The 18,786-nt window shown below is 34.8% G+C and overlaps 1 protein-coding gene across 1 annotated transcript; it reads right to left on the bottom strand.

Moving 5' to 3' along the window:
- Positions 1 to 17,109: 17,109 nt before the first annotated feature.
- Positions 17,110 to 17,478, bottom strand: LOC145246487 (uncharacterized). The gene has a single exon (XM_080108106.1). The coding sequence runs from the start codon at positions 17,476 to 17,478 to the stop codon at positions 17,110 to 17,112; it is 369 nt and encodes a 122-aa protein (XP_079964232.1).
- Positions 17,479 to 18,786: the final 1,308 nt, after the last annotated feature.

Genomic DNA, 18,786 nt, shown 5'->3' with positions numbered 1-18,786 from the left:
TATATATATATATATATATTAATTATTATTATAGGTGGTATGAGAGGGTTAACCTGAGTCTAAAATTAAATTATGTTCGTTTAATAGAAGTTTTCTTATTAATAGGGATACATTATAGAAATCTCCAACTTGTTTAATTTTGAATTTGTGATAAGCGCTGATTAAAGAAGTCTCCGTCGCAGTTTATTTGAAATAAATTTTACTATTTTTGCTTGTTTAAAGTACAAACACCTTGCTACTCATCTCCCTTCATAATGTCCCCTCAAATTATGTCCCCGATAGTAGCCCCCTACTTCAAAGTGGCACTGTGCCCTGTTTGGTGTGAAAATTGAATAATTGAATATAAAAAATATGATTATGCTGCAAGAGAATTATGTTCGTTAAACCTTTCTACATTTGATTTCACTAACATGTATATGATAGCAATTTTGGCAAGGAACAATATATATAACTGCATTAGAAATTGGTTTATTGAGCAGATGTTTTAATGTTTGTTTTATAGTTTGTGATGTGGTCTGTAGGATTGGAATTCTTAATTTTTTAAGAGTGTTGCAATTTTGTGTATTATTGGTGTGTGTAGGTGAAAGAATATTGCTCCTGGACAATATTTTTGTAGCTTTTTTCTTTGCATTTAATATAAACTATGTGGGATATTGGAAAGTTTTCAAAGTATTTGTGAGGTATTTGAATTCTTCGTCCATATATTCAGACTGTAAATTTTGGATGCACGTATGAAGTAAACCAATTATCATAACTGTTTTTATTTTGTTATTATGGTGTGAGTAGAAATATATGTAATCAATTTTGTGTGTTGTTTCTGCGGTGAATTTTGAATGATAGTTTATTATTGGATTTTATAATAAGTATATCTAGAAAAGGTAACGAGTGATTGTCTTCGGTTTCTTAAGTGAACGTATTTCTCTTTAATATAATCTAAGTGCGTTTTTTAGGAAGAAAAATTAGCATGTCGTCAATGTATTCAAAACAACCTGTGTTTTGACGTAATCTAAATTTAAAAGGATAGGATTCTAGAAATTCTAAGAAAAGGCAGGCTAATATTCCACCCATAGAAATACTGAAATTTTGCTTGTAGAAATTTTGATCCCGACACTAATGTAAAAACTTAGGCCGGTCAAACGGTACCTAAACGTAACAGGTGAAGACGAATATGGAATTCCAAAGGGTCATATCCTGGTCATGGCACCAATTGTAACGGGGCGTTAAAAAGGGGTAAAAATTGAAAAAAAATTGTTATACATTTTGTACATTCATGTTAGTTTATTTTTAATTTTTAATCAGTTCATATGTCACGTTGTTACAGTGGTAACGTCACCAACATTGAATGGTACTGTTTCGGTTTCGATTTAAGCTGATGGCACCCAAATACTTCATTTTTGCTCTTGAAATCACGACTGTATCAGAATATATACAAAATCTGGACAAATTAAAATATATGTTTGATTTTGCTCATGTGAAAAAGTAATTGCAGAAGTTATGTTTTAATCGAAAGAGAAGAAACTATTCTCCGGATATTGAGCACTGCAAATGCCCCCCTCAAGAAAAGATAATTAAAAATTAATTATTACAACTTTCGTTTCTATAAAAATAGCAGTGACTGCCCGTGCAATCGCAAAAAAAAAAGATCTATCAAAAATTAATTCCAAAAACAATTGAATGATATTTTTTGTCATTTTATATTTCTAATGTAATCATCCCCTCCCTCTCAACAAAATTGAATTTGTCCTATTTTGGGGTTCGTTCTGTTTATAAAATTGTTAGGTGAAAGTACATAATGGTTTCATAAATTAATTAAATTTATCATTATTTTATGTTCCAAATGTAATTCATGCCCCCCACCACCAGAGAAACCTAAAATATTTTGCATTTGTCATGTTTCCCCTCCCTCGATCGCCAAACTTGAAAAAATGCTAGAGATGACATGTCTGGTTTAACGCTTTGTGGCCAAAAAGTTGGTTCTCATTTTACGTTAAATGTATATAGAAAAGTTATTCCCCACGCTAAAATGTTAATCTTTTTATTTTCAAAATTTCTTCTTCCATATTATTTATAAAGACTTCTTAAATGTATTAGGCCACAAAAAAGCAATTCTTCATTTTTTTTGGTCACTGTCAAGTTTTTTTCCAACTCCCTCAAAAACTTTAAAATGACGACTTTTAATGGTTTTCGGTGGTGCTGATAACGAATATTACGTTTAAATTTGGGGCAAATAAGTAGTCTAAAGTATGAAAAATAAACGAATCTCTTAGTAAAAAAAACAGTGGTGCTGAAAACTAATATCACAGTTAAATTTGTTTTATGATATGAAGAAATTATTAGGTGGTTAGAAAGTGAGTGCCCATTTTACGTTAAATTTATATAAGAAAGTCATCGCCCACTTTTTGAAAAAGCAATTTTTCATATTATGAAAACTACTTAGTTGCCCTAAATTTAAATGTAATATTTTTAGCAGTATTGAAAACCATTAAAAGTCGTCATTTTCAAGTTTTTTGAGGAGTTGGAAAGAAACTTGACATTGACCATTTTTTCTAGGGGTTAAACGACGCTGGGTCACGGCGTAAAAATTGACCATTTTTTATTTAAGATATTAAATAAATTATAAAGAAAATCTGTTTCGCAGGCAATTAAACACACTTGCTCTGGTATAATTATTATAATAAATCCTGGGCAGCACCGACCAAATTTTATAAACAGAAAACAAAAAGAACAGGGATGATGGATTTTGTTCACATGTGTTTCTGTGACTAACTCTGCCCTTGTGAGGATGCAAGTAAATGAGGACATTAGTTTTAATTATTTTTCTTTAACAAATAAAAAAGGTTACTTAAAAATTAAGATTATGCGAAAAAAAAATTCCTCCGAATTAAAATAAAAAAATAATTCAGCTTAGAATAATATTTCGAAATGAGAACAAAAAACAGGAAATATTTAATAACGTGCTCCGTTTAAAATAATCTTTCAATTAAGCTATCAGAGTTATTTCCCCCTTTGGTTTTCTTGTTTTTGGTTTGAAAATAAAACGGTTTTAGATTTCAGATAAAATAAATTAAATCAAACATAACTTGAAATTTAAATAAGCTAAATAATTAAAAAATATATTTATTAGTACAATTGAAACAAATCTATTATGTCGAATAAGTAATGTCATCGAGGTAATTATTTAGAGTGCACATAATGTGATATGTTAATGACCGTAACTCAGTAATGAAAAAGTGGTTTAAAGAATGCTATATATTGAAAGTCCGCATATAATATAATGTCTCCTTTGACAGAAGTATCCTAATATGGGTATTAATATTTCTTGACCAGGAGAGGTGTACACACATATGGCCTTTATATTTCTTTGGTGATTGGTAGTTGTACACACACACACACGAACGCTACTACTTTATATATATATAGATATATATTCATGAATGGAACCAGAGTAATTGAACAAAATTTACACTTCAGTATATATATATATATATATATATATATATATATATATATATATATATATATATATATACATACAAACATATACTCACAAATGTTATTCCCTTACGCATATATTAATTGTCAATATCAGAAAAGATAATTTAATAAAATAGATGTGTTGTCAGTTTAGCTGATGACGATGTTGCACATCATTCATTATTCTTGTGCTTATAGGCGTTCAAATTTAAGTAAAAACAAATAAATATGTCAGATGTTCACATTGTACAGGTCGTTCACATGCCCTAAGAATGATATAAAATATGAATATTTGATATTTTAATTTTGACGTTTTATAGTCAAGCTCGTGTTGGCGTTCATTTTCCCAACACGTGCGTCGCCATCTGGAATATCTCGTGTTAGCGTGGCTGCGTTCTATAATATACAATGAGAAAGCTACAATGTTAAAGAAACCGCATTAATATACAAACGCTCGAATTTGCATGTTTACGCATACATTTATTTCTCGGGTAGAATGTTTGCCTAAGAGAAATGTAATAGACGATAGAATCATGATAAATAAAAAAGGTGAAAATTAAAAGTTAAATGGACTAATGTATGAGTCCATGTTAAAAATTTCCAACACGTAATCGAAATAACACGAATTACAAAGGTAAATAAATTATAGAAAAAGCATAGGATATGTGAGGTAAATCCTGCTTACTTCCGGTCCGGCTGAAATATTTAGATGCCTATGGGTACCGTTAGATCTGCGACTAGAAGGGAGATCTAACGACATAGCCTTAACGGTATAAATACGATATTATAAAATATTAAGGTAGGCCGGAACACTAGGTGTGTCAGAAATTTCGTGAAAATATTGAATAATTCCACCCCATTTTCCAAGCTTATAACTCCTCGAAAAATGTAATTCAAGCCCTAATTTTTTTTCAATTAAAGGACCAAGGACCAAGGTTTCATTAAAAAAAACAAAAAAACAAAAACAAAAACAACTTGCTTTTTTTTAAAAGGTTTTAAACTACGGACTTTACAGGTAAATTTCTAAAAAACTTATTTTTTTGTTTTAAATTTGAATATATTATTTATTGACCTTTTCTCTTCAATCTGTGATATATAGGACTTTGGTACATAAATTAATTATTAACTGCAACCTCTCTCCCATAGAAGAGACGTTGCGAGCCTGTCCTTGTTTTATCGTTATTTCCATGGCAGGTGCTCATCTGAACTCCAATCTCTGGTCCCCCCCCCCTCGCCAATCTTTCACGAAAAACACCCGTCTAGCTGAATCCACTGTGAAAAATTTCCCCCACTCTATATCTGTGCCTAAATCAAAACGCGGATTCCATGAACAAAGCTTCTTTCTTAGAACTGCACGCGCCTGTGGAACTCTGTTCCGTCTGCCTGCTTCCCACCGGACTACAACTTGGATGTGTTCAAGTCCAACGTTAACAAATTCCTAATGAACCGCCCCCTTAAGTAAGCACTTCATCAAATCTCCACACTAACGTAATGTACTTGCAATAACTTTTATCCCTGAGTGGCTTCCGGGCCATGATAAATGGTGATCACTGTGTAAAAAAAAACAAAAAAACTTTTTAATAGACATTTCAAAATGGGAGGCGTGAATTATTCGACCCCCTGTCTTTCCAAGCTGATAACTCCTCGAAAAATGTAATTCAAGCCCTATTTTTTTTTCAATTAAAGGAGCAAGGACCAAGGTTCCATTAAAAAAACAAAAAACAAAAAAAAACAACAAATAACGTGGTTAAAAAAAAGGGTTTTAAACTTCAAACTTTACAGGTAAATTTCTAAAAAACACTACGTTTTTTTTTGTTTTAAATTTGAATATATTATTTATTGACCTTTTCTCTTCAATTTGTGAGTAAATTAATTATTTACTTTTGGGTGAGTAAATTAATTATTTACTTTTTAATAGAAACTTGAAAATGGGGGGGGGGGCGTGAATTAAAAAAAACGTTTGTCTAAAATATTATATTCGGTTTATTGGAAAGAACATAAAATTCTACATTGACCCTGAAAATATCGTAAAAATAGAATCAATAGAAAAATTTTGATAGATTTTTAAAGTTTAAAAATTGAAAAATATTGAGTTCGGAAAATTCATTACTATTTTAAAAAAATATTTCTATTACTTTTAAAACAACTTTAATAGTTTATTTTGGAATTATAATCCATAAAGAAAATAAATAACCCACTTTTAACAGAGAAATTACGAGATTTTTATATTTTATTCGCAGTTTCGTGATAGGGGTGTAAAAAATTCCTACAAAAATTCTGATATACCTACCGGAACACGCCCGACAAATTTTAGGTTGAGGTGTAACAGAAAGCAAACATCGATTCTGAGTATCGAACACGAATAGTTTAAATCTTTTTTGTTGTTCCGATTGCAGACTTCATCCTTTACAATCTAGTAAGCAAAGTAACTTCACTATGGTTCAAGCGAAGCGACTATAAATATTACTGAAGCAAGTGTTCTACTAAAGAATATGGAAAGCACTATTTGTCATTTCGGCTAAGATCAAAGTAAAGTACATATTTTGGTACTACACGCAATCTCTTCTGTTCTAGATCAATGAAATGGCCTTTTAGACGAAAGCAAACTTTATTTATGCGTCTATTCCTCTTATGTGAAACTTTCGTCTCTATACATTAAAAACAGACCATATGTGTGAATATAAGTGATGTGTTAAATATGAATACAATAGGAACATACTTGAATTGTAAAGCTATAAATACCGACTGGGAGAACTGCCTGGAAGACACATAGGAATATACGCCTAAAAGTTTACATTAAAATATACCAGCTACGACCACGGGCACTCGTTCAGTAAGGACATTTATGAGATTATTACTCAAATGAATCGCTAAGACCACTCAGCTACTTCAAACGAATATAATCTCTTTCGCAGAGGATATCAGTAAGTAAATAGTGCAGGCACAACTTGACACTTGCTACACAGAGCACAACCAAGCTCCGTGGTGTCAATAAACTTATTAACTTATCCTTCATCTCTAACGACATTACTTGCATTCTGAAAGCAAGTATGGTAACCATTTGATATATATATATATATATATATATATATATATATATATATATAAGTGAGAATGTATGTGTGTGAAGACACTTTTCAACCTACATGCGCAACGAATTTTCACCGTTTTGATCGGGTTTCCTACGCAAAAATGTTCCTAAGAGATAAAAATTGAAGCATTGGCACGTGGGAGTCATCGGATTTTATGTTGCTCAACTGTTTCACGAATACGCATACGTGAATCGTTCACATTACATATTTTTATGTTAAGCATAAGTAGGTTGGAAAAATGTTTTTAAAACGTGTCAAGCTGGCCTAATGGTTATTCTATTGGACTTACTATCTTTAGGGTTTACTATCGATTTCAGTTCGAGTATTTTTTTAGTTCACAAGAAGTGAACTGTTTAGAAAATAGAAACATAATACTCATATGCGTATGTCTCAGTTTCTGTATGAATTAAAGGATAATATTGTGTTATTTTATGACCGAGCAACACCGGAGGTCTGCTAGTCTTGTATAAAATTGTTTCGCAACTTTTATCATATTGTGATTATTATGACAATACTAATATTTGTGGTTAATATAATCCCTCATGCTGCTCTCTACTTTCGATTTATTTCTTGTTATGGTTTGCCCAATCAAACATGCTATCAAAATGTTCATAATGCATGCATCATCACGAAGTCCGTCACCTTGACGATGACTAGTCAATGCTTTATCCTTCGATGCAGGACTTTCCATCTTGGCCCCTTACTTGCTTGTGCAGTTTAGGTGTAGTATGTGTTTCGTATCAGATAAACCCCCTCTGAACCTCCAATGCTCATTTCCAGTGGAGCGAACCTGCGACAACTGGCAACAGAGGAGGCCGCAGCTTCTGGCCGAAAGTAATCTCAGTGAGGTAGACAATCGCCTTATCGCGTCCCCTGCTACGCCTTTTCTTTCTGGATAAGGTTCCATAGCCTTTTAAGGGAAACTGTAAGGCAGCAGTAGGATTTGAATTGAGAGTTCCCATCTCTTAGCCTTTTGCTGTGATAAGGCCCACAAGACAGTAGTGTTTGATTTTGGGGTTGGTTCTCCTAGTCTTCGCCCAACCAAGGGCACCAACAAGAGAGTGGTAGGGGTCGGTAGTGTGCCAGGGCGTGTCCACACATCGGTGGGCCATATCGCACTACCTCTAGGGTCCCCTACTACTCCGAGATCTCCTGCAGGTTTAGCATGTGGCCGCAAGGCACCCAGTTACCGTGTGTGGCCAACGTGGAGGCACTGTAAGAGTCTAGATGATGGAGACGCTATGTAATGGCAGGGAAGACGTATGCATAGCTGCTCCCTTTTCACCATGATGTTAGCCAGCGGTGTTAGCTGAAAGTGAGAAGGCATGCAAGCATGAACTGTACACTAACTTATACCTAACACACTAGACGCATCACATCCCCCTGTCGGATTAAGAATCCAAACACGCACACTCAGAATGCATACACAACATACGTAACCATACATCATTTTTGTGTTGCAATACTTTTCGTATCCATATGAGTGTATGGTTACAAAAAATGGAAAATTGTATATTTATAAACAGGGTGATAAGAACTGACCAATCGGATAGAACCACGCTCGGCTACCAACCATTCAGAAACCGGAATCATTCCATAAAAGACACTGCGTTTAGAGTTGCTGCACAAAACTTTTCGTCTTCACAGAGGTAAGACCTCTGCTCTCCGTCAACATGCTTTTTCAATCCAAGACATCTTCGGATTGGATCCCTACCGGAAAGTCTTTGTCTTCAAGCTTTTACAATTTATAGCTTCTATGGATTGATGCCGTTATTTTGTTTGGAACAGCATTTCTCTTCTCTTCTAAAACTAAAATTGCTTACAATTCAAAAAGTTGCACTTTGCATTCATAATGAACTGCCAGCCAACAATGTATAGAAACGCTTGTTAATATTTTACTGACTGATTGAAAAACAAAAAAAAAACAAACAGAAACAAAGAGATGAAAATATGATCGCTATTGATTGGAACGCGGAAACGCGTATGGCAGCTGTATGCAAATGACCGAGCTATGTGCGAAGTAACGTCACGGCAAGGAAAAATAAACAAACTATAAAAAAATGGACAAAGACCGAGGATTAAAATCGCATTAGAGAGGATCACGATCACTATAGAGAAACGAAAGTGACGTCATAGCTAGAGCGAAAAGTCATGCGTGGTAGGAAAAAGGTATTTCTTAAAACCTGAAACAACGAGTTGAAGTTATTACTTCTCCTTACAACGGAGTCTACAACGTGTTGAGTCTACATATTAACACGTGTGCAAACGTGTGTAACATTACAAATGTACTCGCTACTGGAAATTTGATCCATCATATGTAGAAAGTTGACTTTGGGTTTTATTTTCGGCAGCTTCGTAACTCTCGTTTCCCTTATTTGGTCTTTTAGTTCTCACATTCTATTAGCGATGTTTATTACAAAGGGAACAAGAATTGCTGTTTCCTGGATTGGAATATATTCATCCAATATCTATACTTCACTAGCTTTTAACCTTAAAGTGACACTTTTTGGATCCTTATATCATTGGCTCCATGTCTTGTCTGAAGCGATTTAAATTAAAATACTTTTTTAGATTATGATATATTAAACACATCCAAATATTTATTTTGTAAACTTAGACTGAAATTAGACTTTTCTCCAAAAAGACTATTTCCAATACTGATCTACATTTGGATTCAATTCACAACTTGGCCTTTTGGTCAAGATCAAAGTGTAGTATCTGTCCGGCAGATACTGCAAGCGACCCCACATATAAGACCTTGGTCAATGTAGGGACAACCGTTCATACCAATTGTCACTATCCAGCTCCCCTACTCCCCGGGGTGTTGGTCCCCATTTCCCCTTCACTCCTCACATTAAAATCGGCCTTGTGCCTAACTTGCTCAGTGGGGGAGCAAATTAATGCCTCAAAGTGTAGTATCTGTTCTTCAGATGCTGCACTTCCATTTCTTGTTCTCTTTCGGTGGAGGATCAGTCCTTCACAACTGAGACTTTTTTATTTTTATACCTTCTCTCCACGTTAAAAAAACGACCCTGTCTCGTGGGGAGGCATAGTAAATAGGTTTGGATTCAATTTAAACTTGTTATGGAGCATACTTTCTTGAATTATAGTAGTTTCAGCACTGATCCCTATCGGTCAATAACATTTACCATTAGTATACAAAAAAAAGTGTTTGAGAACTTCTATCAGGCTCGTCATTTATGGATGCCAACGCACGCAGGTGGAGGGTACGTGTAAATACTCTTGTTCCCACTTGTACCTATTCTCTTTTACATCAACGTTATGCATGCCTAGCAGAACCGGCCATTTTGTTGTGGCTATGAAGTGTGTCAAGACTATTTGCACGATTCAATCAATTGACTGGCTCATCACTACCCCCATCCATTGCAACCCAAGTGCATTCTGAGGGAAGAAATGTAAACATTTACGCCTAATTCCGATAAACAGCCGAATCAAATGCTGATAAACTGATAGTCTAAATTTGTTATGCCCATTGATTGTTGTTTGTTGAGACACGGATTTATTGGATATTTCGATAACAAATGCTCATCATAAATAAATTATGCTATGCTCTATTAAACATTTAACAACACAGAAGCGAAATAAGAACTAAAAAATAAGGACATTTTCTCCTGATCTAAAAATAAGTGTATGCGATGACACATCGACATTTTATAGATAAGAAAAAAAAAAGATTAACAATAGCACATCAAGAGGACTGACAAATTTTTTTTACGTACATACACATATATACATAGAAACATACGCACATACATACCAACACGCACCTACATACATACATACACCCATGAGCAAAAGAAGGTCCTAGAGTGAAAGAAGGAAGAAATTGATTTTTCAATATTTTTCCATGAATTTTTGTTAATTTTAACTGAAAATTTCTATTTTGCAGATCATTATTATTATAGCATATAATAATAAGTGAAAAAATTAATCCTAAAAATGGTAAGACCGCATCTTGGCGAGGATATAAAAAAACCGAATTGCAGGATTAAAGCAATCCAAAATGACTTACAAGCAGATTTTTGATATTTTAAGAAAAGAAAATGTGAAAACATCTCTTTTTGCAGTGAAGCGAATCGGTCAAAGTTCTGAAGTCGAACACTTGGTAAAAAGGAAATCTGGATCCGGTTGCCCTAGAGCATCGACTTTGAAGGACAGCCACATGCTTAAATAAACTGTTTTGAATGATCGAAAGAAAACTTATGTTGACCATTCCAAAGTATTGAAAACAGGGGCTGGAAATACTCCTTCTAGATATACAATATCTAGATGAATGATAGAAATGGGATTTTCTTCTAAAATGTGTGCAAAAAAGCTATGTTTTTTTTTTTTTTTTATCTCGGAAGAACATCAATGATAGAAGATTTTTCTTGTGTTATGGCAAGAAAGATACAGACTGGTTCAGAAATGTTTTCTGGTCAGATAAATCAAGATTTTATTTTGTTAGTGATGCTCCCGAACGGTGCATTTGAAGAACTGGAGAAATATTTTCGCCAAGTTGCATAAAAACGGCAATTAAACACTGGAATGGAGGGATAATGATATGGGGAACTTTTACTGCAATAGGAGTTGGGGAACGTATTATATGTGAGAAGTCAATCAATGCAAAGGAATACATTCGAATGTTAGAAAGAGGACTGTTATCACGTATCCAGAAACTCTGAAACGAACAACACAAAATTTTTCTCACCGACCGAAGCAAATGAAAAAATACTACCCCCACACACAAACAAACAAAAAAAATCCGACGTCTTTTATATCCGCGTAGGCGCAAACTAATGCGAATGAGTACAAGCCGGATTTCCTGTACCATCATGAAAGACATTACATTAGACGTGAAAGCGTTTGGCTCGTCATACATTGTTTACAACTATCCGAAATCAATAAAAAAGTAAAGTAAAAAAAAAAAAAAAAAAACAACAAGAAAAGATCGAATGCATTTAATAAAATAATAGCATTTTGACTTGGTTTAAAACACATTTCTCTGCTGATTCAAAATTTAAAATCACTCACAGTTTTAGAGGAGTCATATTCTAGGTTAATATCAAATTTAATGTATGTAATCGACGCAAACGTCGGGATTTGACGTTGCGCTATTAACTGATTATGTATTTATTGCTGAAAAAAAAAGAGTGTTTGTTTACTTCTTTCACGCCTGTTAAAATATTTAGTACATTTCAGAATGATGTGGTCATTGCAAACAACTATTTCCTTCGTAAAATAGTACGGAGCTCAAAAGTTGAATAGACTTAAAAATATGGACATATGGCGTACATAGAATTGATCATTCAAGCGTGTTCAAGAGAGATTATTTTTAGACTACTAACAACATCTGCAAAATCTATGCAAGTGTTTACAGAGTTTATCTACAGTTTTAGCAGTAATTATATTGATGTAACGTTACACTAATTTACACACGTGGTAACATGTACGGACCCAACACGTTGTAGACTCCGTCGCAAAGGAGACCAAGACAAAGAATCCATTCATTCATTCGTACATTTTATGGGCAAAGAGTAAACGCACAAGCGATTGTCATTTACAAAGGAAAAAAGTCAATGATAATTTGGGGGGCTATGTACAAAGAGAAACTATACAAAAGGAAAACCGTGGAGGTCCAACCAGCGTCTTTCTAAGGCCGCCTTAAAACCCTGTAGTGTTGGCTGGTTTTCAACCTCATCGGGTAGCTGGTTCCACACGAACCAAGAATGCTGCTTGGTGCCGAAGCCTCCGGAGCCATGGAAGGTAGAACCTTTTTGCGTGCCCACGATTTCCTTCACGTTTCTAACGTGATAGCGATCCTCGGTTTGCGCACACCTTCTTTTTATAATATTTTTCGTTTTGCATTGCCGTGACGTCATCTCGCACACGGCTCGGTCATTTACATACAGCTTCCATACGCGCGTTCGTGCTCTGTTATATTGACATTCATTTGTGAGGGTAGCAATTGGAAGAGAAAATCCTGATTGTCATCGCAAAGCGTGAGTTTTATCTCAATCTACTTAATTAATCGTTTGCAGTTTCCTTTTACATATTTATTTAATTGTAAAATAAGCCTTTCCAATCCGTCTGAACCTTATATTTTAAATGAATTTCTTTATAAAGCTAGTTCGCTGTATTCATTAACATGTCTTCCTTCAACCCAAATACTGACATAATAGATGATTGCCCATATGCTATTAGGTTGATGCAAAAATAATGTTTTTTTATATATGTAGTTAAATGTCAAAGAACGACATTATTTTTGCACCAACCTAGTATTTAATCTTCTGTGTAAAATATCTGATTTTTTTTTTCTAAAAATTGGATTGTTGTTTATTGTCTTTTTTTCTTCCCAGGATTTTCTGTGTCTACTAAAGGGGATAGAAACTGTCAGTAGTCTAGTGGTATGTCCCATGTTCGAATCCAGTTCGTTCCGCGAAATATCACTTTCACTTAGGATGTTGGCAACCTTCATGTGGTCTCTTCAGTAAGTAATCGACGCCCTTGTAGAAAAAATCTGACTAGAAAAATATCGGAGAAACCAATGCCAATAGTATAATATTCGGATTCATAAAATGTTAGGATTATGATGAGTAGCGCGGCATTTAATTCCATATTACGGACATCAGTTTTAATTTAAAGATCGTAATCAGAGTTCTAATGCGCGAAAGGAAAAAATGTAAGTGTTCATAATTTCTACAAACGACTTTTGATATTCAGGAAATCAATCTTATCTAACATCTTAAGTAATTTTGTTAATGAGCGTTTTAATGCGTGCAATCTAGGAATAACATTGTTATAATAATTTGCTAATGACCTCTTAAACTTGCAATGTAGAGACACTTCTGAGCAGCGACAATTTTTATTACTGCATATCTGGCTGATTGTTTCTTACAACATTTTTTATCAACTATATGCCCTTAATCTTTAATTGTTTTTCAAAAAAAATTCGCATGAACAAATATCTAGTTTAAAATACGTGTTCTTTGATTTCTTCATGTAGGATTTTTATTCAAATGTCATCTATATAAGCGACTGAAAAATATAAGTTACGCGATATGGCGCCCATTACTTGTTGAGATGTTTCTTGTGGTATTTTATACTATTTATAACCACTAGTGGGATTTGTGGAAATTTCACAGTTGACTCATTCATATGTAATATATTGGTATTGGCATTTTTAGATGTTCAGTGTAAATGGAGATGCTCTGATATAATTGTAGCTTTTTTCGTTAAAACTGCAAAAGCTAGCACGAACGCCCGGCAAAGCCCGGCCGTAAAGTACGCTTAAATATATTATTTTAATTCAACAGATTTCGTGTATAGTATTATAAAGTTAATGTACTATCGATTTTTATATATTATGAAGTTGCGATTTTAATATATATATATATATATATATATATATATATATATGACTTTGGTGCATTGGCTTGAATTGAAACCGAAATAAAAACAAGAATTCTTGATAAAATTATTTGTACATAAAAAAAAACAAAAATAATTGAATTCTGGAGTGCTATCAGTTATAATCTTATGAAGGATTCTTGATAAAATTATTTATAAAAAAAAGAGATTACCTAAGTGCCATCAGCTATAATCGAAACCGAAACCAAAACTTATGAAGAATTCTTGGTAAAATCAATTATGACAAGAAATGGAAGTACATAACAATTAAACGACCCGGATGTAAGAGTGACACAGGAAATAACACGCACGCTATCGTATTAATATATAGATTATAAAATCTTTTATATGTGCTTGTAGTTAAGAATTCGGAAATTATTCAACCCATGAGCGCTAATTTAGCCATAGACTTGTAATTATAAACACACAAAATTGATTCCATCTCTTCTATTTGCTTTGTCCTTTTGGGGGCATAATTTGGGTATATAGTTCTCTCCCACTGCATAATTGTGACATCAGGGTCAGCTAGCGGAATTGAGATGTCAGCGCACCCAAGGAGGGGGCACCTTGACCTTGAAAAAGTGCCTAAGCAGCCCCGTAGGCGATTACTACTAAACTAACCGATTCTCAAAAAATGAAGGCAAGGCCTGGGAGTATGGGTCTCCTAGAACTGCACATAACTAACCTTCTACCGCAAAATCAACAGAGAACAGATCCTATTTAGATCAATGACTAGAAAACATCCCCCCCCAAAAAAACCCTGAAGAGTTATGGTTCGTTGATAGTTAAACACATTTAAGATCAAGCAAGTATCCCTATATAAATGAAGCCATTAAAGCAAGAAGTCTTAGACATTAATTACAGGAATTTTGTAGACAAGTAAGGCCTATTATGTTTCGAAATAGACTAAACGTGAGTTTCTTGGTAGCAAATATGGTTGTCTTGTAAGAAAACGATTGTTAATTTTAGTAGGGATTTCAATAAGTTTTTTCCTTTAGGTCGCCCTGTATTGAATAAACTCATCTTTTATTAAAGGTTATCCTCGTCCGAGAAATGGTTCGCTTTTTCATCAATGGACAACAGTTTGATTTAGCCAATCATTTCAAGAGACATCAAGCATGTGTACTATTCGTTGGTCTTTGACATTTTTAATCTGTTATCATTTAATGGCGAAATTCTTTCGCCATCAAAAATAACGTATCTCGCGTTGATAAAAGAAATTCCAATATTAAAAAAAAATCGATGGCGAATATATTTGAAGCAAACAAATTTGATTTAAGATAAAAAAAAGTATAAACAAAAAACTGAAACGACATTATAAAGTCGGACATCAACCGGACAAAGGACACATAAATTTTGAATCAAAATCAAACAGGTCATATTTATGATAAATAATATATGCCATATTAAAAAATAGAAATTAAAAATTCCTGATATATTTTGTATGATCTTCTCTTTAAATTAAAGCATATTTAATTTTTGTAAGAATAATTTTTCACGAAAAAACAAAGTCTCGTAAAACGACGCCATACAAGAAACGAACAATCAGACTAAATTATCGAAAAAAAAAAATTAAAAGAAAAGTAGAAAAATAGTTTTAATGAAATTAACGACCGTTTGGTAAGCCATTCAATTTTCTTTCTAATTATTCTTTCAATGTAAAACGTAGCGATTAATTTATCTGTAAAATATCAATTAAAACTAAAAGTTGGGACACTTTAATTTTAAGTTCATCTAAACCTGGATATTTTACATAAAAAAACTGTTTAACTTTTAATAGATGTATGGACTCTACAAATGTAAAACAAGAGACCTAAGTATAGTTTATATTATTTGTATTACATTCATCTATATGATGATGATTGCAAGGTCTGTCAGACGAATGCCACTCCCTCAAACACTTAAAGGCTATGAGCTCAAAGATGACTTTTTCATAGTCCTACTGGTGAATTCACACGCTCAAGCAGCCATGACACTGAGACGGTCATTGAGATAAATTATTACATGTGTCCAGCATTTCAAGCCTCCACGCGTCACAACTTTTCCAAATGCCTGAGGGATTATCTATACACAGATGATGTTACAGAGTCTTAGCTTTGTACGACAGCTAAATCTCTCTTTCAGTTCAAAATGTTGAGATCCAGCAACAAGCAAGAGCAAGATGGCCAGCAACAAGTTAAAGTGCAGACCAACTCAATGTGGGTACTGGTCTCCCGCTTTATGGTTTTTTAAATCAGAGATTTGCTTCTGTTAGAAAGTTTGCCTTCACCATGGCTTACACGAGCCCTCTCCACCCCAACACACACAGACATACACACAAACACACACGGTGCTAGTTGGCCGTTGACCCCGAAAAAGGGTTCATTCGCCCTTTGGAAGGTCTTGTGCTTAATCCTTCAGGGAGACTAGCCACCCTCCTCACCAAACAAGTCTGGTAGGGGAACCAGTTTAGTCGCCGGTGACCCGACGATGAGGCAGGTAGTACTGGATTACATGGTATCAGTAGCATATGACATAACCTGACACATAATTTACATGATACAAACATACATACACACATTTGTTTTTTATATATAATAGACTACATACGTGAATATAATACATGCGAGTGAGCTTTTAATAACATAAAATCTCTCGTATAATATATCTTAGTCCTCGGATTGAAATATGTTCTAATTAGCCAGAATGTATGCATTGCTGAACAATTGCTATCTTTCTGTTTGCTACATATATATTTATTTAGCTCCATATAACTGTATGTTGATTTAACTCCTTTCTTGTAATTCATTTATCTCTACCTAAGCAGTTAGACAAAGAGTGACTCATTTTTTAAAGATCGCCATCTAATTTATATTTATATGTTGTTGGTATCTGTCAGTCTAGAAGACTTTGAGGTTTCGCCTGCAAAAATGGTTGAACACCGTCTTCTATGACTGAATAATCCTATCTTAAATCTATATTGTTAGTTTAATTGTAAGGTCGGTACATCGTATTGATGGTCTATTGAGTTTTGTTGACTAGCTTTCCTGAATAGTCTTTTGGTCCCTGCCCGTTCTGCAATAGACTTTTCTCTAGTGGTCAGACCTTTTGTTACCGTTTGTTTTCAGATTTTTCGGACTGTAGCTTTGGACTCCTAACTAGTATGGTCAATATCACATGCTTTTATGTCGCGTTTGCCCACGTCGACATACCGGAAGTAGGGACAACCAATTTTGCTTTTGCCAGTGGTGAGGTCATCGTCGAGAATATCTTTGGGGATTCTCCCATTGTCCATACGGTGCACATAGACTATCCAGCGTAGGCGTCTTTGGCTGAGAAGGGTGAACATGAAGGAGATTCCAGCCCTTACGAGCACAGCATTGTTTGTAGTTTTTTCTTTGCAAGAAATTCCAAGAATTATCCGCATACTATGCATGTGAAATGTGTTCAGCTTCCGTTCTTGACTGCTGTAAACTGTCCATACTTCACTGCCATACAGAAGGGTGCTGATGTCATAGGCCATGTAAACGTCCACTTTTGTGTTGTGGGGAGATGTTTATTTACCCACACACGAATTGTCAATTTTGCAAGAGTGATGGATGCCTTTCCGATGCGCTTGTTGAGTTTTACATCAAGAGATAGGTTGTCTAAGACTGTATACCCTGGATATTGGAATCGATGGACTATGTCCAAGTACTGTCCATTCATAGTGATGATGGGAGATGATGACGTTCTCTGGCTAATGACCAGGGTTTTGTTCAGGCTGATGGTGAGTCTGAATTATTTGTAAGCTTTGAAACCCCTGTCCATGAGTATTTGATGCTACCACCGCACCATCACCAAACGGTAGGTCCTTGATGGTAACTTGTCAGACTTTGGTCCTGGACCAAAGAGGTTTATTTTAAAGAGGCAGCTATCCGATCTGGAGCGAAGGAAAACCCCGTCTTCTGAAAACTGAAAGCATATCTCATGAGAAGGACAAATAAAATGCCAAATAGCGTAGAGGCAAGCACACATCCATGTTAACACCATTTTCTGCCCAAACCCAGCAGATATGTCTTCGTTGAATTGCACGTAGCTCATCATCGCATCATGAAATGACTCCGTAAGTCTCAGGAGTTTGGGAGGTCAGCCAATGAGAGGCAGCATCCCGAATAGCCCATATCTACTGCCTAGATCGAATGCTTTAGTAAAGTCAATGAAAGCAAAGTATAATTGCCTGTTTTGTTCTCTGCGTTTTTCCTGGAGTTGGTGTAGTGAGAAGATTATATCAATGGTGGAACTTTTGGGAGCAAAAGCCACACTGTGATTCAGACACTATATTCTCTCAACTGAACTTGCAGTCTCTTCATAATGATGCGGGAAATACTTAGCCTACAATGCTCATTAGCGAGATATCCCCACAATTATTGCAATCGCTGCGATTCTATTTATTCTTGTGTCTGCGATACGGGTTTCCCGCAGGGCAGCAATGTCTATCAGCGGATGTAGTATTTTTCATTGATGTCAGCGATTTTCTGCATGTCAGAGATGGAGTGGGGATCGTTTGTTAAGCCGTTCAGCATTGTACGGACATTCTAACACCAAAGCTTGAGTGCTGATTTCTTTTTAGGTTCTGGTTGATTATTAGGTGCATCGGTATCTGTCCACTTTTCGGAAGGAATTTTATGCTCTTTGCACTCACGAGGCAGGTGGCTAGTGACGGGACAGCACCTTACTTGCTTAAGGAGGACAATTCTTGCGTTTCTCATCTCCTGGGAACCGGCGCTTTCTTCCCAACAACGCAGCAAGAGTCGCTCATTAGTGGTTGTCTAAGAATTTCTCCTCTTGG

Source organism: Euprymna scolopes, chromosome 24 (assembly GCF_053919585.1).
Source record: "Euprymna scolopes isolate OS-2025 chromosome 24, ASM5391958v1, whole genome shotgun sequence".
NCBI lineage: Eukaryota > Metazoa > Mollusca > Cephalopoda > Sepiida > Sepiolidae > Euprymna > Euprymna scolopes.
The sequence above is the reverse complement of the archived record's forward strand: the minus strand, read 5'-3'. Positions and strand labels throughout refer to the sequence as shown.